General features: G+C 41.1%; 1 protein-coding gene across 1 annotated transcript in view; it reads right to left on the bottom strand.

The window, feature by feature from the left end:
• Positions 1-327: 327 nt before the first annotated feature.
• Positions 328-21,840, bottom strand: part of ITGB6 (integrin subunit beta 6) — an 89,520-nt gene continuing 68,007 nt past the window's right edge. Inside the window, exons 10-16 of the mRNA XM_070956984.1 lie at positions 21,373-21,507; positions 20,316-20,742; positions 17,854-18,076; positions 14,106-14,206; positions 9,598-9,717; positions 7,920-8,086; positions 328-643 (exon numbers count right to left, since the gene is read on the bottom strand). Of these exons, the coding sequence (XP_070813085.1) occupies positions 545-643; positions 7,920-8,086; positions 9,598-9,717; positions 14,106-14,206; positions 17,854-18,076; positions 20,316-20,742; positions 21,373-21,507 (1,272 nt within the window). The 3' untranslated portion in view covers positions 328-544. The remainder of the gene's footprint in view (positions 644-7,919; positions 8,087-9,597; positions 9,718-14,105; positions 14,207-17,853; positions 18,077-20,315; positions 20,743-21,372; positions 21,508-21,840) is intronic.

The raw sequence follows: 21,840 nt of genomic DNA, 5'->3' as shown, positions 1-21,840 counted from the left end.
TTTCTCTCCCAAGGTTTTCTTTCTTTTAAAACTGAAATCTGTTTCTTTATCTGGTAATATTTAAGGTGCAAATACTCTAAAGGTGTATCTTCAACTTGCAGTAAAATGCTGACTGGGACTGACAAAACTGGCTGAACTATAACTCCTTAGCAGAGATTGAGAAGATGGTTTGTTCTAACATCTTGAATTACTTTGAGATCAGAAGGAATACTTGAAATGGGTTTCTTGAAAGGTCATTCAGACCAATCGCCAAATCTCATTACAGCAAAATTGCACCAGATATTATTTTCATGTCATGCTTAATTGGTGCATTCCTATATGCCCAGATGGTTCTTTGTCATTTAATCTCCTCTACTGCTGCTCAGCTCCCTGCCTGGTTCCAAAACAGTCCAACTTTTAAAAGCACATATGCTCTCACCTTAAAACTTCCATACCACCATAGTAATTTTACTACACCCATCCAAACAAATTTAGAAGAAAACGGAGCAAACTTCCTTTTTTTAAATAAAAGTTTTCCGAAACTTTTCTTCATAATTTTGAATTATTAGTATGCATTGCAAGGACTGCCACGTTGCCTTTCTTTTTGTTTGTATGTTACATTCTTAAAAGTTGTTGTGGAGCCTCTGTAGAGGGGGTTTGTTCCCTAGAAAAGAAGAAAAACACTATATGTAACAGAATATTTCACCTCTGATTTTGTGGCTTAATTAAACAAACCTAACATATCAACTAACAGGGACGTAGTGGCTCAGTGGCGAAGACGCTGAGCTTGTTGATCGAAAGGTCAGCAGGTCAGCGGTTAGAATCCCTAGTGCTGCATAATGGGTGCACTCCCGTTACTTGTCCCAGCTTCTGCCAGCCTAGCAGTTTGAAAGCATGTAAAAAATGCAAGTAGAAAAATAGGGGCCACCTTTGGTGGGAAGGTAAGAGCATTCCGTGCGCCTTTGGCAGTTAGTCATGCCAGCCACATGACCACAGAGACATCTTCGGACAGCACTGGCTCTTCGGCTTTGAAACGGAGATGAGCACCGCCCCCTAGAGTCGGGAACAACTAGCACATATGTGCAACGGGAACCCTTACCTTTATCTTTAACATATCAAATGATTTTTTTGGGAGGGGGTATGATTCATAATTTGCTGAATTTAAAATAATATTGATTTTAAAATTATTAAAACCAAACAGTAATATGGACATAGCTAGACTTTATCTATTCCTGTAATTCCTTCACAATAATTAAACAGCAAAATCTTAATCGGAGCCTCTTCAACAAAAAACTGTTCACAACGAAGAGCAAAATGGGTGCTGATCTTTCTTTTCACTCCCATTGTTGTTTGCACACCAGTGCCTGGGAAGCAAGAGGTATGGTGTGATGGGAATCAGCTACTCAGCATTATCAATAAAAACAAATAAAACCAACTGGTGCAGGCTTTCCTGTCCAGTATCTGTTGGGCAATGTTGAATTTCAGGGTTTAGTGTTTGTGGTGTAGGTCAGAGGTTCCCAGTCCACAGCTTGCCAGAAACCAGCTGTTGTGGTCCATCGGCAGCCTGTGGAGCTGGCAGCAGAGTCGGACAGTGAGGAGGCTGGGGAGGAACATGGGCCAGTCCTGGAGTCTGGGGAAGGCTCGGACGAGGGCTCTGTGTCAGAGGCAGAGATGGGGCCAGGGCCATCTGGGAGTTAGGTGCAAACTCCAGAGCCTCCAGAGTCAGACATCAGCGAGCCAGAGGAACAGGGGGAGCCTGTTCCCAGTGCACACATGCGCAGAGTTGCCAGAAGGCAACAACAGTTAAAAGGGATGACTTGGGAGTAGGGCTTGGAGATGATTGGCCCCTCCCATAAGACATAAAGGAGGAGCAAAGGCACATGAGCCTTTGCAGGAAGCAATGTTCTGCAACTCCATTTTGACTCTATGCTCTGTGTGGCCTTGCAAAGCAAATTGCCAATTAGATGTTGGCAGCGTTTCAAGGGAGATAAAGGTGGGTGCTTATCAGCCTTATCCCGAAGGACTGTGGCAGACTTCTGTTGGATTCTTTACGACTATTTGTGATTCATCTGTGAATGAACAGAGTGAGAATGAACAGAATTCACAGCCGTTGAAATATAAAGAGGGTATTTGGGACTAATTGTGTGCTTTTTACTGTCTCGGGAAGCCTAGGTCAGAACACCGGCCCCCAGGATGCAGGCAGTACACAAAATCACGCCCCCTCCGGTCTGTGGAAAAACCTCTGCCCATGGAATTGGTCTCTGGTGACCAAAAGGTTGGGGGCCACTGGTCTAAGTAACAGATTTCCTGAAATTCCATGAGGAACCAGCTCGGCCAGAAGTCAATTTACCTGGCTACAAAGGCAGAAGCCCAGTCCATGCCTGCTCAGTTGTCTGGGGTCTGCATAGCAAACCACCTTTGCCTCTGAAGATGCCAGCCAAAGTTGCTGGCAAAATGTCAGGAAATCTGTTGTCTAGACCACAGTCGCTAAACCCTGTAATCCAACCTGCCCCGAAGAACTGGAAACATAGGCTGCAGTTGGAGCAGCTGCCAGTGGAGCAGCACTTAAAAAGGAGGGAAAATGGCCTTGGGCTCCTGGGGGCTGTTTAATCTAAGCTCCGTCTGCTGTGCAGCTGGAGACGTGGGAAATGTATTCTCGTGTATGGTTGGGGCCTTGGTTGGCAAAGACGACTTATACTAAACATTTACTAAAACAAATAACTTTTTGCAGGTACCATTTATCCAAAATAAATGCTCATTTTTTAGAAACGATCTATGTCAGGTTTAAGTTCCATTAATGTTACTGACTTTTGCCATGTACGTGGCACTTTTATCACAAGTGCAAGCCACCTTACATGGCTGTGAAGTGTGAGGTAGATATAATAGCAAAGCATTGAGGATTCAGTTTCTTGGAAATAATTTAAATGCATTCTTGCATCTCTCCAGCAGGAGGCATTATATTACCTAGGACTCTTAGACTTGGCAAAAAGATTGATTGAGTGTGGGAGATCAGGTTCTAGGTTTACAAAACCGTGCATGGCATAAAATGGACAGGGATGTTTTACATCCTTTGCCATAACAATAGCCAGTGATTACAGCCAGTGATTACAGAAGACAGGGAGGAGATTTAGAACAGACAAAAGGAAGTTCTTCTTTGCATAGTACATAAGCAAACTTTAGATTTATTTTGGTACTAAACATGGTGATGGCTACTATTCTGATTGACTGTAAAAGATTATAGAAATTCACAGAGGACAGGTCTTATCAATGGCTATTGGATACTAAGGGGTCTTCTGCGTGGCAACACTAAAGCTGCTATTCAGCATAGAACTGGGAGAAAATTGCGCTGGCTTAAAGAAGAGTGAACTGTGCTTGCAATCCCTGGTTACCCTTTGTTGGCCACAAAGCACAACAGAAGTTCTGCACACACAAAAATCCAGGGGTAAGAGAGAAGTGGGGCAGATCATTCTTCCTCTGATTCCAGTCCTGTTGCAATAAAGGAGTCATTGCCCCCTCTTCCCTTCCCTTCTGTCTTCTACTTCAAACTTCCCAGCTGGATAAGTCCATTTCTAGGGGAAATGTCTGTCTGTCTGTCTTTCTTGCTCTCTTTTTCTTCCCTAGCATTGGCATTAGGGTTAGGATTAAGGTTAGAGTTAGTGTTTCTTGAAGTCCACCTCAAAAATCAATGGTTTTTTTTTTTTAAATTTGATTTATATGCCGCCCTTCTCCGGAGACTCAGGGCGGCTTACAATGCGTTAAGCAATAGCCTTCATCCTTTTGTATATTTATACAAAGTCAGCTTATTGCCCCCACAAACTGGGTCCTCAATTTACCTACCTTAGAAAGGATGGAAGGCTGAGTCAACCTTGAGCCTGGTGAGATTCGAACTTATAGTAATTGAAGACAGCTGGTGTTAATCACAATGCTATCAGTCTGCTGAGCCACCAGGCCCGTGTTAAATTAGGGTTAGGCATCCCTGATGTGACAGCCAAAAGCCAACATTAAGCTTAAAGACAGAATTAGGGTTGGCATTGACATTAGTGTTAGGAATAGAGTGAGGGTTAAGTTTAGGGTTAGCATTAGGTTTAGCATATTATTTATTTATTTTATTATATTTTTATACCGCCCTTCTCCCACTGGACTCAGGGCGGTGAACAGCCAAGAATAAAAACATCACATACAAAATTTAATTTTTTGTATTTAAAATTTAATTTTTTTAAAAAAAGAATTAAAAAAAGAATTAAACAAATTTTGGCCCAATAAATTTAAAACACCCCAACTAAAATCAATTAACAATTAAAAATATCTAAGGGGGGTGGGGTTAAGCCAGCCCGGCTTGATGAAATTAAAAAGTTTTAAGGGCACGGCGAAAAGCACGGAGATCTGGGATCCTACGTATCTCTGGGGGCAGGTCGTTCCAGAGGACAGATGCTGCCACAGAGAAGGCCCTCCCCCCTCCCCTCCCACCAGCTGACATTGTCTGGCCGACGGCACTCTGAGAAGTCCCTCTCTGTGGGAGCGTACTGGCCGGTGGGGGGATATCGGTGGCAGAAGGCGGTCCCGTAAGTACCCAGGCCCTAAGCCATGGAGCGCTTTAAAGGTGGCAACCAACACCTTGAAGCACACCGGAAGACCACTGGGAGCCAGTGCAGCTCGCACAGGAGGGGTGTCACATGGGAGCGCCCCATCGCTCCCATTATCCCCCACGCGGCCACATTCTGTACCAGTTGGAGCCTCCGGTTGCTCCTCAAGGGGAGTCCCATGTAGAGAGAATTACAGTAGTCCAGGAGGGAGGTGACGAGTGCCTGATTGACTGTGTGTAAGGAGTCCCGATCCAGAAAGGGATGCAACTGGTGAATCAGGCGGACCTGATAAAAAGCCCCCCTGGCCACGGCTGTCATATGCTTTTCTAAAGACAGCTGTACATCCAGGAGGACACCCAAGTTGCGAGCCCTCTCTGTGGGGGCCAGTAACTCGCCCCCAATAGCCAGCCATGGCACCAGCTGGCTATATCGGGATGCTGGAAGCCACAGCCACTTGGTCTTGGAAGGGTTGAGTCAGAGCCTGTTTCTCCCCATCCAGACCCACATGGCCTCTAGGCACTGGGACATCACTTCAAGGGCATCATTGGGATGGCCTGGGGTGGAGATGTACAGCTGAGTATCATCAGCGTACTGATGGAACTCCACCCCAAAACCATGGATGATCTCACCCAGCGGCTTCACATAAATGTTGAACAGGAGGGGTGAGAGGACCGACCCCTGTGGCACCCCACAAACAAGGTGCCTCGGGGTTGACCTCTGCCCCCCTACCAACACCGACTGCAACCGGTCAGAGAGATAGGAGGAGAACCACCGTAAAAAGGTTGCTCCCCACCCCCAACCCCTCCAACCAGCGCAGTATGATGGTATCAAAAGCCGCTGAGAGGTCTAACAGGACTAGGATAGAGGAACAACCCCTATCCCGAGCCCTCCAGAGATCATCCACCAATGCGACCAATGCTGTTTCTGTGCTGTGCCAAGGCCTGAAGCCGGACTGGAGCGGATCTAGATAGACAGCTTCATCCAGGTACTGCGGAAGCTGTTGCGCCACCACACTCTCAACAACCTTTGCCACAAAATGAAGGTTGGAGACTGGACGGTAGTTAGCCAAAACAGTCGGATCCAGAGAGGTTTTCTTGAGGAGGGGCCTCACCACTGCCTCTTTCAAGGCGGAAGGCAAGACACCCTCACTCAAAGAAGCATTAATAATCCTCTGGAGCCAGCCTCGCGTAACCTCCCGGGAGGCCAGCACCAACCAGGAGGGACACGGGTCCAATAAACATGTGGTCATGTTCAGCCGTCCCAGAATCCTGTCCATATCCTCAAGAGCCACAGGGTCAAACTCCTCCCAAATAACATTCTCAAGACCTGCCTCCATCATCCCGCCTGAGCCTACCCAGTCAGAGACCAAGCCTTCCCGAATTTGAGCGATTTTATTGTGCAGATACTGCACAAAATCCTCAGCCCAACCCTTCAAGGGATCCTCCCGTGCTCCCAGATGGAGAAGGGAGCGGGTCACCCTAAACAGGGCAGCTGGGCGATTATCTGAAGATGCAATAAGAGTGGAAAAATAATTACATTTTGCCGTCTTTATCGCCACTAGGTAGGTCTTAATGTGAGACGTCACCAGTGTTTGGTCAGATTTGGAACGGCTGCTCCTCCAACCACTCTCCAGGCGTCTTTTCCGGTGCTTCATCTCCCTCAGCTCCTCGGAAAACCAAGGAGCCAAGTAAACTCGGCGACGGGTCAGAGGCCGCAAAGGCACGACTCGGTCCAAAGTGCCAGCGGCTGCCCTGTCCCAGACAGCCACCAGCTCTTCAGCCAAGCCCTGAGTCAGAGCCTCAGGAAATGGCCCAAGCTCCGTCTGGAACCTATCAGGATCCATCAGGCGCCTGGGACAGAACCACCTAGTCTGTTCCGCCTCCCTGTGGCGGGGTGTGGCAGTTAGAAAGTCAAGCCTAAGAAGGGAATGATTTGACCATGACAGGGGCTCAATTGCTATATCCCCTATCTCAAGATCATTCATCCACTGACCAGAGACAAAAATCAAGTCCAGAGTGTGTCCTCCCGTGTGAGTAGGGCCATGAATTAATTGGGTCAGGTCCATGGCCGTCATGGAAGCCATGAACTCCCGGGCCGCCTCAGATGCTTTGCCGACAGATGGCAAGTTGAAGTCTCCCATGACCATAAGCCTGGGGGTCTCCATCGCCACCTCGGCAATCACGTTGAGCAGCTTGGGCAGGGCCGCTGACACGTGGCAGGGAGCCAGGTATGTAATCAGCAAGCCCATCTGCCTCCCATGTTCCCACTTCACAAGGAGGGACTCACATCCGGGTATCTGAGGTACAGTGGCCTCCCTCAGAACAAGTCCTTCCTTTACAAGAACTGCCACCCCCCTGCCCCTCCCCTGGGACCTCGGCTGATGGAATGCATAGAAACCCGGTGGGCACATCTCAATGAGGGGAACCCCCCCTCCTGGCCCAACCAGGTCTCCGTAATACTCACCAGGTCCGCACCCCCCTCCTGAACCAGATCACAAATGAGGGGGGCTTTATTTACCACGGACCTGGGGTTGCACAACATCAACCAAAGGCCCAGGGCCTGAGGGCCTGCACAACCTGGGGGAATGAGAACAGCATTGGGGACCGGGGCATGCCACCGCTCACAAACAGCGGGGGCGCGCCCCCACAGCAGGATACGGCCCCCTGCTCCTGCCATATCTGCCCCTCCCACCCACAGTACTGATGGAAAAACCCTCATTGGTACAAACTCTAGCCCCCTCTTCGATCCCCAATCCTGCACCCTCTAAGCCGTGCATAGGCATCAGACTTAGTGTTGGCATTGATGTTAGGATTTGAATTAAGGTTAGGGTTTGGGTTAGAGGCAGGTTTTGTATTGGCATTATAGTTTGGATTGGCACTAGGGTAAAAGTTAGGGTTGGTATTAGGGCTAGGACTTCTATTGCTGTTAGGGTTACTGTTAGCATTGGCATTGGCTTTACAGTTAGAGTTGGCATTAGGGTTAAGGTTGTGGTTAGTGTTAGGATTAGAATGAGGGTAAGGGTTAGGGTTGGCATTAGGTTTAGGGTTGAGGTTAGCGTTAGGGTTAGATTTTGACTTCCCTAATGTTACAGCCAAAAAGCAACATTAAAGTTAGGGTCAGGGTTAGTCTTCAGGTTAGCATTGGTCTTAAGGTTTGGATTACTGTGAGGTAAATTGGGATGAGTGAGAGAGTCATCTAGCCAGCTTTATGCCTAAATGGGGCTATGACACCCAGTCTCCTAGGCCAGTGGTTTTACCACTACACCAAACTGGCATCACTGTGGTTACAGTAGCAATTTTTATCTTGCTACTATTTACAATAATGTTATCCTGAATCGTGTTTTTTTTTTTAACATACCGTTTGCCATTTGGCCTTCGACCTTTCTGCTTCAAATTTAGCCACTTCTTTACGGTCTTCAAATGAAATAAATAATTTCCACATGGAAAGTAAAACAATCCCAGTGACGACTACTGCAGTAGAAACCCCCAACATAATCATTGTAATATTTGGAGGCTGTGGATAATCTGTAGGGAAAAAGAGCAAAAATTGTGAAAATTGTTAAATAAATAAATAGCTATTAATATGGGAAAAAGGGAAGAAACTTGCAACATAGGTAAATGTTACTTTCATCTATAATTATCAGAATCCTGGAAATGTTGGAAGGAAAAATTTGGAAAGTTGATGTGGACTTTTCAGTTTTGTATAGGTTTTGTTTAAAGATGGTTCAAATCCCAATCCTAAATCTTTTGTACACACGCAGCATTGGCATGTATGATAGCTGCCTCATTCATTTAGGTAGAGATGAGCTATATCAACAACCTCAGATATGCAGATGATACTACTCTAATGGCAGAAAGTGAAGAGGAACTAAAGAGCCTCTTGATGCGGGTGAAGGAGGAGAATGCAAAAGTTGGCTTGAAACTCAACATTAAGAAAACTAAGATCATGGCATCTGGCCCTCTCAATTCCTGGCAAATAGATGGGGAAGAAATTGAGGTAGTGACAGATTTTATTTTCCTGGGCTTCAAGATCACCGCAGATGGGGACTACAGCAGGGGTGAAATGCTCCCGGTTCGGACCGGATTGCCCGACCTGGTAGCAATGGTGGCGGGTGGTTTGGAGAACCGGTAGCAAAAATCCCTGCTCCCCCCATACCCCAGCTGAGCCCCGCGATCATCAGAGGCTTTTTTTTTAATTTTAAAAGCATTTTTTTTGCTTTTAAAAGATAAAAAAGCCTCTGACAATCAGGCAACTCAGCTGGGATCGTCAGAGCCTTTTAAAAGCATTTTTTCAACCTCTTCGGCAGAAGAGATTGTAAAACGAATGCTTTTAAAAGGTAAAAAAAAGCCTCTGACGATCACAGCTGAGCAGCGCGATTGTCAGAGCCTTTTTTTAACCTTTCAAAAGCATTTTTTTTACAACCTATTTGCCCAAATAGGTTGTAAAAAATGCTTTAAAAAAGTAAAAAAAAAAAAAAAAGTTGGCCACGCCCACCCAGTCACATTACCCCCCCACCAAGCCATGCCCACAGAACCGGTAGTAACAAATTTTACATTTCACCACTGGACTACAGCCAAGAAATTAAAAGATGCTTGCTCCTGGGGAGGAAAGCTATGGCAAATCTAGACAGCATACTAAAAAGCAGAGACATCACCCTGCCAACAAAAGAGTGTATAATCAAGGCTATGGCCAGTTTGACATCACTTGTGTTGGGGCGTCTGTGGCGGCTCCAGTGCTCTGCCAGTGAAAACGGGCTCCCGAGCTCTGTTTTCGGTTGCCATTGCTTCCTGCAACCCTCCAGTGAAAACGGAGCTTGGGAGGGCCGCATGCAGCTCTCCCGAGTTCCATTTTACTGGCAGAAGCACCACGGTTTGGTCCTTTGCTGTTTCCAGGGCAGCACCGCGGGCCAGATCTAAGTACCCCACGGGCTGGATCCAGCCCCCAGGGCCTTGAGTTTGACACCTCTGGGATATATTTTAGGAGGGTTCATATACACCGACTTTCCTTAGCTTACCAAGACTAAATGTCTTCTTACCTTTTTGCTTTATGTTGTGAATGATGACTTTCCCCTGTTCATTAGCTGTCATCAGAAATGTGACAACAGATTCATTTTTCCCTTGTAACACACAACGAACCCATTTATCTTCCGTAATATCTGAGGATGAGGAAAAACCCATTTTACAGTTCAGAGAGAGACGTCTCAGGCAGTTATTACGAAGATCAAACAATTTCTAACATCCGGTTATTTTTAACAGGCACTAAGAAACAAAGCTGGAAATATACTAAAGGATTTGCAAATAATTGTTCTACTGTTGGAGGGGGCGGTTTCCTTTTTTTTTTTTTGGTTGTTGTTACTCTTTGTATTGATCAGATGAGACGGTCCAGATGTTGCCAATCTGTGATGACCATCAAGTTGGTCAAGTATGGGAAATTTATTGAATTGGAAATGCTTCTAAGGAAGCTGCAAAAGCTATTGGGAATAGAGTACAGGTAGTCCCTGACTTACAGCAGTTCATTTAGTGACCGTTCGAAGTTACAACGGCACTGAAAAAAGTGACTTATGAACATTTTTCACACTTACGACCAGTGCAGCATCCCCACGGTCACATGACCAAAATACATACGGTTAGCAACCAACTTCTATTTATGCTGGTCGCAGTGTCCCTGGGTCTTGTGACCTTCTGACAAGAAAGTCAATAGGTAAGCCAGATTCACTTAACAACCATGTTACTAGCAATAGCAATAGCACTTAGACTTATATACCGCTTCACAGTGCTTTACAGCCTCTCTACGCGGTTTACAGAGTCATCCTATTGTCCCCAACAATCTGGGTCCTCATTTTACCCACCTCAGAAGGATGGAAGGCTGAGTCAACCTTGAACCTGGTGAGATTTGAATTGCCAAATTGCAGGCAGCGGCAGGCAGTAGAAGTAGCCTGCAGTACTGCACTCTAACCACTGCACCACGGTGGCTCAACAACTGTAGTGATTCACTTAACAAATGTGTCAAGAGAGATTGTAAAATGGGGCAAAACTAACTTAAGCAATGTCTCACTTAGCAACTGAAATTTTGGGCTCAATTGTGGTTGTAAATTGAGGACTACCTGTAATCTTCATTAGAGTAAACATGTCCTCTTTATCTTTTTGCTACTAGTAGAATATCTAGATGATGTTTCAGTGTACAGGATATTCCCTCATAAAAATACTAATCCTTTTCAAGAGAAATGCCATTTATTGCTGACAGAATGCTGCTATTAAAAAAAATTAACATCAGGTACCTAATAACTAAAAAGAAATCATGACAGGAATAAAGAATGCACTTCAAGGCAACACAGATAAAAGCAATGTAAGGTATTCCCAGATTGGTAATCAATGCTTTCACCTAAATTTCCTCAGACACAGTGCTTTTGATGTTTATTCAAGCGGCTTAAAAAGGGTGGAATATGCATGAGGGATCAGACAACATAAATAAGAACGGAATCTGCAAATGTAGACCCCTAGGCTAATACTACCAGAGATTCTCATGTCTCATCAATATAACTCAAAATAATAATAAAGTTTCTGTGAAATCTATAGACATGTTAGAAAAAGGATTCTATGGGGAGCCATTCTAAATAAAGTGATTTGTAAGTTTCATGTTGCACCACAGCTTATCTGTATTTTTGTAATATATGGCATTGTTCTCATTGCCTACCTACATTATATATTTTTTCAGAATAAGTTTTCACCAGTTATCAACCATACAGACATTTTCTCAAAGTTTAAAACCAGCAGGATATGTTTTTGAAAAAGTGAATAGGAAATAGAATACCCTTAAAAAAAAAGAGTATTTATCTAGAGAAAGGGACTTTTTAAAAATTATTCTAAAGACACCCCCACCCCCGTTTTTCTGGAAGAATTATTTTCATTGCTTTAGCAATGTCACTTGATCTCTTCACACTAGTTTTTTTTTGTTTATAAATTATGCTGATCCAGTCAAATAGTTGAGTATAATATCCTGTAATAGGTATATAACATGATATGCAGGTCATATAAACACTCACAAGATTATTTTACACCAAGCGGTTTTCTTTTCTCCAAATATTCTCAGGCTCTAAAAATAATATTTTTGTCACACCCGACATATTTAAACATTTGCATACCAGCACAACAGAATGCGTATATATTTTGGGTTGTTTCCATTTTTGAAAGTATGCTCTGCTGTGCTCTTAGCAATTTGTGGCAATCAGTTTCAAGTTGCAGTTGGTCTGGCAGCTGATTTGGATGTTGCACATTATTGTATTTGTCTGAATTAAAAGTGAGCTCATGTCTGCAAAGTGTGGATAGCAACTTTGATTGTCTTGCCTGCGACCAACCACTACAGTTACCTCTAGTATTCATTCTGATTACACATAACCTCATGTAGCAGATAAAATGTTCTCCTTTTTTCTCACTATTTAGAGAATTATATTTCTTGATTGGCAGATTAAGTCATATTTCTCTGGGAATCTCCATTGACATCACTGGTATAAGAACAACTGATGAATTTAGCTTGCATAATTTGAAACTCCCCTTAAATTGTGAGAGATCTCAAGAGAGTGGACAAACATCTAATTTGGAAGTATTATATTATATACCAGGGGTGTCAAACTCACAGCATCATGGCGTCATCACGTGACATATTGGGACTTTTTTCCCCTTCACTAAACGCGTGGGCATGGCCAGCACATGATGCATCTGGCCCGCGGGCCGGGAGTTTGACAGCCCTGTTATATACAATGTAACAAAGATGTAGATTGTAAAACACATCTTTCTATATACAACTATTTCAGGTATCACGGAGCATCATTTTTAAGGAGGCTGTCACTAGATAACTTAAGCGATAGTGGAACACATCACTGGAATCTTTTTGTACACTATAAAACACAGTAGTCTCAAGGATATTAAAGCAGTTCAGTGTGTTTGGATTAAGATTTACTGAACTGCTGGCTGCTATGGCTGTTGGCACCAGACAAGACTACATTTTTTTAAAAAAGCATCTGTTGTGTGGATTGGAACCTTTCAATCCGTGTGGTCAGATAAATAGGGTGGCTTACCTCTTCCTATACAAGGCCTCACTGTCCATCTCCCCAGAGGGGAGGCTGATGTAGCCGAGGCTTCCCAGAAACTCAGCACAACATGGTTGGATTGGATCTTTTTTATTACACAATAAAGTGAAAGCAGCTGGCAGTCTCAGATTATTAAGGCTAATTTCTTAATATTTAATTCCTTCCCTGAATTAAAAATCTATATCCTCTTCTCATATTTCCCCTTGTGTAACAATGGCTCGCTAGTCAATGTCCCTCCCTGGTTTATCTCCTTTGCATTCCTATCTGGGAATCTCTTGCTAGAAATGTAACACTGATGCCAAAGATAACGTCTGAGACAACCTTTAGGTTTGCCGATCACGCGCAAAGCGCGTGTGCGAAGCGAACCGGTGGTAACACTGGTTAGAACCTACCACTGCTTTACTCCTTTAAATTCTTTTAAACAGATAAGCATTGATTTGTAAATTCTTTCAAATTGCTGTTGTCCTTTATTCTGATTTCATTCTGTGCATCTTTTAATTTGCATTATTTACTTCTTCTTACATTTGCAGTACTGGTTTTGACTTTCCCTTTGTCCTTTCAACTGTTTAGGAGGTTTGGAAATATATTTCAATAAACTCAGCAAAAGAACAAATAATGAAAATTTGCTCTGTTCCTTTTTTTCTTTCTCACTAATACCCAGCTGAATTTTGGTCAATCTGGCACACTGAGAGGAAATATTTAATGTTTGAAATGTGGAAATAAAATCTGCCAGTAAAGACAGATTGAGAAGGGAGGAAGAGCAAGTAAGAGTAGATATAATAGCCCCGTTCCCATCTTTCATGTTGAAGTGAGTTTTCTGTGTACTTCTCCCTTTAGTAATAATCCATCTTTACAGCCAAGGATGTTCATAGCACAGAGATAGGGGGGAAAAACAGGACCAGACTGATTATTAGGAAGAGTAGGGCAACTATTCCATGCAAATGTATACTGAACACAGTTACTGATTCTTATTATTTTTTCAACTATTCAACTGTACTATGCAGTCCATCCTTGGATATATATTCCTACTCTGTTGTCTCAGGTGTGAAGAACACTATCTTATCTTATCAACATAGTTAATTAAAAAAAAAACCCTCAGTTGTCAGTCTTGTGATCTTTTGTATGCAGACTGAAGAGAGGAGGCAGCATTGTAGCCATTACAGCTTCACTTTCATTGTGATAAACTGCAAATAAATCACAGAAGAACATCAACAGACAAGCAAATGCAACATCGAAGCCCTGAGCCTGAGTAGCTTTAGCTTAATGCTATTGAAAAATGTTCCACGAGGGACAATTGAAAATATACATTTAAACACATATCCTATGTGCGCACCACACACACACACACACACACACACATACACACACACACACTCACCTATCCCATGCAAGCAGCAAGAACTAGTAAACTGATTGCTACAACTAATAATAGCCAAGCAATAAATTAAAGTACAGACCTTCATCATGACTGATCATTGCGTCAACCAATTTACATTTTTCAGCGCAGTCTTCCTGATGCAGTAGATCAGCAGAAGCTAAATAACATTCCACACAGCTCCTGAGAAAGATGGTGCAATGATTTATCAATTTCCTTTGCATTAAGAATCAAAAGAAAATACATACACAGTCGCCATTTTTTACCTTATGAAAGACCTGCAGTAATGAATAAGTAATTCTCAGCATTTAGAATGTACCACACAGAAAAGGAAAGAAAAAAATAATTCTGGTGGTAATAATAACCCTTACTCCTTTTCTCTCTTTGGATGCTCACCAGATTTAAAAAAAAAAAAAGCTTCTAAGGGGAACCAGAATTATTTTGGTTATCTTTCCTCATTACAATGATGAACGAGTTTTATGGTTGTAAAAACTGGACACTGGAGGGGAGTAGAGATTCTAAGAAGAAGAAGAAAAATGCACGTCTTCCTTTGTGCTGATTAACTTGGATTTACCAAATGATATAAACCGTCATAACATTGGAAATGTCAAAGGAGATTGTTGAAGAATGGACCCACAATTTAGTAGCCACAGTGTCAAAAGTGTCAATAATGATATCTGATGCTATGGATAAATTATATCCAAAAGATGATAATGAAGGAGTGACAGATGTAGAGCTAATTTTATTTGACAAGATGGAGAAAGCATGGAAGGTGGACTTATAAATAACAGGCCAAGAAAACAGTTTGGAAAGTAATGGTTTATTGGATATACAAAACAAATTGGCTGAAGTTTTGAAAATGAAAGCAAGAATACAAATGATAAACAAAGACGGTGACCTGGAAAATGTTTTCTTATTGGATCTAGAAAGAGGCTTATTAAATCCTTGAAGAAATCTGTGTGATCGGATAAAGAAGAATTGAAAAGAAATACAATCCTACCACATATTTGGATGAACTAATTATTACGTAGGTTAAAAGTAAAAGGAAAAAATATAAAGTTGGTTTAATTGAAAAGGATAAAATAAGGCTTTCTCTGTTTGCAAAGTTTTGTTACAGACATTTCACTGACATCAGGATTCAAAAATTGATGTTTTATGGATTTATTTTATAGATAAGAGATGGGATATGGGATGAAGAAATACTTGTTAATAACCTTACAGAGAATGAAGAGTTACTGAATTTGCCTATACTTGTAATTATGTCGCTTCTTTATATATTTCTTTTCTTTTTATCATATTTTTTCTTCCACTTTTCCTTCTCTCTTACTATTGCTTTTTTCCCCTTTAATTTAGTTTGTATTAGCTTTTAATACTGAAGTCTAAATCTTTAATAGAAAATTATATACAAGAACCTAGTCACGGCTGTGTCAGTACGTTATTGGTCAAGGAAGCATGCCAGACTGTTTTAAGATTCAGTAGAAGAGGGAAAAGACTATTTTAAAAATTGAACAGCTTAAGATGATTTTAACCTTCTACAGTATGAGCTGGGGATGAGAAGGCGGCAATTTCATGAGAACATGACACAAAAAACTCCAATAGCCATGGTACATTTGGCTTTGGTGCAGAGTAAAGAGGAAGCTTGATATCTTAGAAGTTAAAATTGATATATGATTTTTGAAAATGGATTGGTATGCTACATGATTTTCAGATATATAAATCAGCTGAATTATTTGAGCAGTAATCGAAATCCCTGAATTGATCCAACACCCACACAGGGTAATCAGAAAGTTTAATTAATGAGCAAACTGGGGTTAGAGCCAAGCCTGAGCTTTCTGGTTGAAAAAAAAAAATGGTAAAAAGAACAGAAAGTGGGCCAGAGTTATTCTCCCACAGCCAGTCCCAGCAATGACTAACAGTAATATCAGCTGGAGGTCAAGGAGGGCAGCACAATCCTCTCACTTCCACAACATGTTTCACTTGTATACCACCCAGAGTCACTCTGTGAGGGAGATGGGAGGTTTCTAAATGTGATATATAAATAAATAAACTATCAGCAGCTGTACTAGCAAATGTGCCTCACAGTCCTGGCTGATTGTGACTTGCCTGGAAAACATCCTGATGTCTGGCATTGCCATTATTTTGCAAATCAAGCTACAACATTGTAGTAGCATTGGCTGGTGTTTAGCAATATGGTTAAGATGTAAAACGAGTAATTGGAATTCGTCTGTGGCTTTGATTTAACAACTGCATTTATTTATAAAACAGCTGCCAGGCAACTTCCTCTCGGCTTGAACAGAAATAAATATCTGAAATTGTATCAGGAAATGTTCCCAGTGCTTCCGGATGTTTGAGGGGAAAAACAGCTTGGTTGTAGATGGGGAATGTAAAGTTCAGATAGGTTTAAAGAGGTCCAGTCTGATTTATTATTATTCTGATTTTGGCAAACTGGAAATACAGTACAAACTTTCCTGGAAATGTACACAGAGAATAAGAAAGCTAATGATGAATCTAGGAGGGCCCAGGTTCAGTTCCTCACACTTCATTGAGGAAAAAGATCAAGGGAAATCAGTAATAACAATTAGATTATGGATGTAACTAGGAATCAAATTGCTAACATAGAGAAAATGAAAATACTAGCCCTTTTCCTAGTTCACAGCAACAACAAAATGAAGTTTTTAAAGAGCAATTGAAGAAAGTAAATACTGTAGGGCTGCTTAAAGAAGAAAATTAAAATATCCTATACTGATGTCATTGATATCTTCATCATAAAAGACCTCTGGTGACATGGAACAAAACAACTGAATGAGCCTTTCTGAAGGCTGCTTTGGGCAACAGACTACAGCAGATTGGCCCATACCCAGTGGTGGGATTCAAGTAATTTAGCAACCGGTTCTCTGCCCTAATGATTTCTTCCAACAACTACTTTGCCAAACTGCTCAGAACTGGTTCTTCCAAAGTGGTACGAACTGGCTGAATCCCACCACTGCCCATACCCCATTCATTTCACTGCCCCTTGTCTCTCAGAGTAGTGGCTTCTAATTGGGTCTCTAAGCTTTGGACTTCTTGTGCAGCCATTTGTCACCCCAACATACTTTGAAGGGTCCTCAGAATTAAGTGGCTGGGCACCTGCCTATTGCTGGAGAAAGAGCAGGTAAAGAAGATCTGCCCTCAAGCGTCAGGTCTTCTTGGGTTGCATTTGTTTCTTTTTAAAAAGTATGCAAAAGGAGAGGAAGCCAATCCCAGTATGAGAAAAAAGTAAAACACCCTGTTCTCCAGCCATATTTTCCAGGCTGAGAATTATACATGATTAGCATGTCAAAGCCGAAGTTCAAAGAGTGGAAGATTAAAAACGACAGTTTAGCAGCAATATTTGGGAGGTATCTAGTATTTGCTGTATAACCAAGGCTTTGATAGGTGTATATGGGCCTGGGAAGGTAGGCTGTACCCCCTACTGCTTTACACCACTTCTCATTTTCTGACACAATACTCATGCATTGTTAGACATTTACACTACTTATAACCAACGTTACTGGAATTTCTCACATTATAGATTACAGTATCCTTTCAGGGTCAAATTACTCTGATTGATGAAGAAAACAATTAAAATGAACCTCAGCATAAAAAGATGTAAATACAAATAAATATATTAAATGTATAGATAAGAGAGTATCTAGAATAATGAAAGGAATACAAAATGTATTAGGATTTAATGGAATAAAGAATATACAATTACCAATATAAACAAGTATTCAGTTCCTCTGGAAACCTATTGTACATTCAGATATGTGAAAAAATAGACTTTTCTAACCATACACAAAGAAATAGCTTACCATTTAGAGTTGCAAGGATCATCATATGTAGGGTATTTTTCACAGATGTTGCCTGAAACCCCAGGATTTGTGCATACACATTTTCCACACACACATTTGCCTCTCCCACTGCAGATGATGCCATCATTAGAAATACAATTTTCGGTATCCGTGGTACAGTTACAATATTCACCTATCCAGCCATGGTGGCAAATGCATTGACCACAGGCACAGTTCCCATTGCCTAAGAAAAAATATGGAAATCAACCGTACTTCAAATGCCTTTCCTTCCTAATTCTTGAAAATTGCCAGCAATCCTCTGTAGAATATTGTGTCAAGACATTATTGTATATAATTGGAAAGAAACTTTCCAACTAAGGACCATATTAAAGTTTTTTGTTAAGACTACATAAAATCATGAAGTAGGGAGCCAACTGTTGAGTTTCAAACCCTATTTATTGGTAGATAGCAAGACAGACATCTCATGAGGTAGGTAGGTAGGTAAGTAGGTAAGTAGGTAAATAGAAATAGATGATAGACAGACAGATAGATAGAAGATACCGTATCTATCTATCTATCTATCTATCTATCTATCTATCTATCTATCTATCTATCTATCTATCTATATAAATATGACAGATATATAGATTAGATGATAGAAAGATAGATAGATGATAGATAGATAGATAGATAGATAGATAGATAGATAGATAGATCTCCTAAGATAGTGAGTCACAGAATGAAAATAAAATGGAACTGTTTATTCTACACACAGAGAACTCACCATGTTTCATTGCCTCACTGAAATAGCCTTTTACAATCTTTTGCCTTCCAAATATCATTGGCTATTTTAGCAATTCTAACAGTATAGAGTGAATTATATTTCAGCCTATCTACCAACCTTTGGTACATCTGGTGCTAGCTAAGATCTTTTCCACAGCTTACAGACCAATTCATATGACTGCTTATTCAGAGTAATGAAATTCAACACTCCAACCCTCAGAGAACTATAGATCTTCCAAAAGAAATCTGCACAAATGCTTTTGCTTCTTGTGGAGTAGTTGTGTAACACTACCAGCAAAGTGCCACAAGAGTAATGTGTTTGGAGCTACTATGAGAAAAGAGGACATTAAGGTTCAATCCTTAATCCTCAATTCAGCCAACATATCCAAATATATTTTGCAAATTCCTTAGCAATGCACAAATTCATTTAATATTTTCTTCCCAATGACCTTTTATCCTTCAATTCCTCCCTTTTGAAAAGATTTGAATACAGTGTTCAATCACTGTAATGACGTCATATTCCTATCAATTCCACAGAAAAATGGTTGTATTATTATTTTGTCATAATGTGAGCTCCTATATCTGTTTATCCAGAAATAAGTTCTGCTAGTTTCTATGCAGTATATTTCCAGATAGATGAAGGGAGACTAAATTTAGAAAAGCTTCCTTAGGAATATAAATGAAACAATACTTCATGGTTTCCAATAGGAAAAAAAAACATTAACATATTGTATATTAGAAGGTTTAGATCTTTGACTGCTATACCTTATGCACAATGAAACAAGAACTCTTGATCCACCTGGACATGTTTAAAAGCAAAATGAAGAAGTACATTACTTGAGTTTTTAAAAATAGTATTATAATTCAAAAGAAATTCAATGAGAAATTTCATAGTGGCCCTTCCACAAATATATACACATATTAACACAATGATTTAATTAATCTTTATTTAGTGGACTTTATGGTAGAAGAGCCCAGGTTTCCATCTGTGCATGGAAATCCCCAAATGACCAATTGGATTACACTTACATCAAATTAGGTTAATTGTGTAGCAATGTACAGTATATAAATTGGTGTGAATGATGTATTTTCTGATCATCAGGCTTTTCAGAAACATGAACTCCCATTCTCTGAAAGAATCCATTAAATCAAGCCTTCCTCAGCATGTCCACAGGCATTTATACATGATATACACAATTGCATAAGATTGTGTGTACCTGTATTGCATAATATAGGTAGTCCTCGACTTACAGCAGTTCGTTTAGTGACTGTTCGAAGTTACAACAGCACTGGAAAATGTGACTTATGACTGTTTTTCCCATGACCCTTGCAGCATCCCCATGGTCACGTGACCAAAATTCAGACTCTTGGCAACTGACTCATATTTAGGACGGTTACAGGGCCCCAGGATCATGTGAATAACTTTTGTGACTTTCTGACAAGTAAAATCAATGGGGAAACCAGATTCACTAACAACCGCATTACTAATTTAACAACTGCAGTGGATTCCCTTAAGTACTGTGGCCAGAAATATTGTAAAATGGGACAAAGTTCACTTAACAACCATCTCGCTTAGCAACAGAAATTTCAGGCTCAATTGCAGTGGTAAGTTGAGGACTATTTGTATATACACACTTTCAATACTTTACTGTATTCTTATTATGTAGTTAGAAGGAAAGTACAATTTAGAGCAGACTTACCTCCACAGACCAGCCCTCTAAATCTGCCACAAGAGAAATCATCGCATTCACAGTATGGCCCATATATATTTCCATATGCTGAAAGGTGGCAAATGCATTGTCCACAATAGCAGTCGCCTCTTCCGCTGCACAAGATCTGTTCTGGGAAACGTTTGCAGGACTCTGTACTCAGTGCATCTTTTTCGCTGCATTTACAGTCTGGACCCATGTAGCCAGGGTTACACACACATACCCCACACTCGAAAGAACCATTCCCGTAGTTGCACTTGGAGTTATTCACCTCCGCTTCCTTCTGACAATGACAGCTGCATTCGGGCTGGATCTCGATCTCCAACGCTTCGTTTAGACCGGTGGCCCTGATTAGGACTTTCCTTCTCCCTTCACCACAAGCCAAAGGGCTTAAACTTAAAGTCACATTGAAAGTGACCTAAATAAAACAGAGAGGAAAAACTATCCATGGGAATGACACTCTTCATCATTTTTGCATGCAAAGTAAAGATTTAAACGAAAACTAACTTGGAAATATTAACTGTATCAGTTTGTGAAATATAGGGTAGACATGTTTGACGTACTGTTTTATAGCATAAAATCTCAGAGCTGAGAAGTTAAAAGCTCTGGAAGTAGGCAACTCTTCCTGTATTGCTGCCAACAAAATAAGATAGATGCATCTCCAGGAGTTGAGATCAACTTGGGAACCTATTTATCTTCATTGGAATCTTTCTGGATAAAGATTGAAATATAAGTGTTTTAAATATATGGACACAAACCACAGGTTTCCCTGGAATCATCTGACCCAGGAGACCTGTGCATATGATGAAGTGAGTCCATGAAAATTTATGCCTTTTAATAAAATTTGTTGGTTGTAAACAAATAGTTCTACCAGAGTCCTGAATTTAGGTGACCTTATGTAGGAAAACTGAATTCCTGATTTGCTTCAATGAAACTTCAAGTAAAGCAGTCCATAGAGCAAAGCTACAAGCCAACCAACTCCCCATCCCATTTCCAAGCAATGGGGAATTTCCATTTTACTCAATGGGAAATTACATAATCTACTTACCTGTTCTCCGACTTTAATATGAGAGCATTTCTTCTGGTGTTGAAAGGCAGAACCGTGGCTGCAGATGGCAGTGAAATCAAGTTTTAATCCATCTGTGTCTCCCAACACCTCCAACTCTATCTCAGACCTGAGTGACTTAAAAACACCATATTATTGGAAAAGGAATGCCTTATAATTGTATAACCGATAACATCCTTCCTGGATCTGAAGATTGGCTGTGCCAGATCTTCTCTAAGAAAGAAAGTTCAAAGTCGCTGGCAGTCAGGCAGCATATAAATGTTGTTGTTATTGTTATTATTATTGTTGTTGTAGTTAAATATGGAGCAGCAGATGCTTATGGGAGACAAGGTCTTTTCAGAGGTGGCACCCTAGAAGAAGCACATAGTTTGGAATTGAACAACGATCAATTTTAAAGCATCTCCAGGTATTTTATCAGCGTTCAACTATTTTTGGATTCAGTGACTTTTA

Source organism: Pituophis catenifer, unplaced genomic scaffold (genome assembly GCF_029215685.1).
Source record: "Pituophis catenifer annectens isolate HBS135680 unplaced genomic scaffold, rPitCat1.0.hap2 SCAF_1, whole genome shotgun sequence".
NCBI classification, from domain to species: domain Eukaryota; kingdom Metazoa; phylum Chordata; class Lepidosauria; order Squamata; family Colubridae; genus Pituophis; species Pituophis catenifer.
This window is presented reverse-complemented; position numbering and strand designations above follow the sequence as displayed.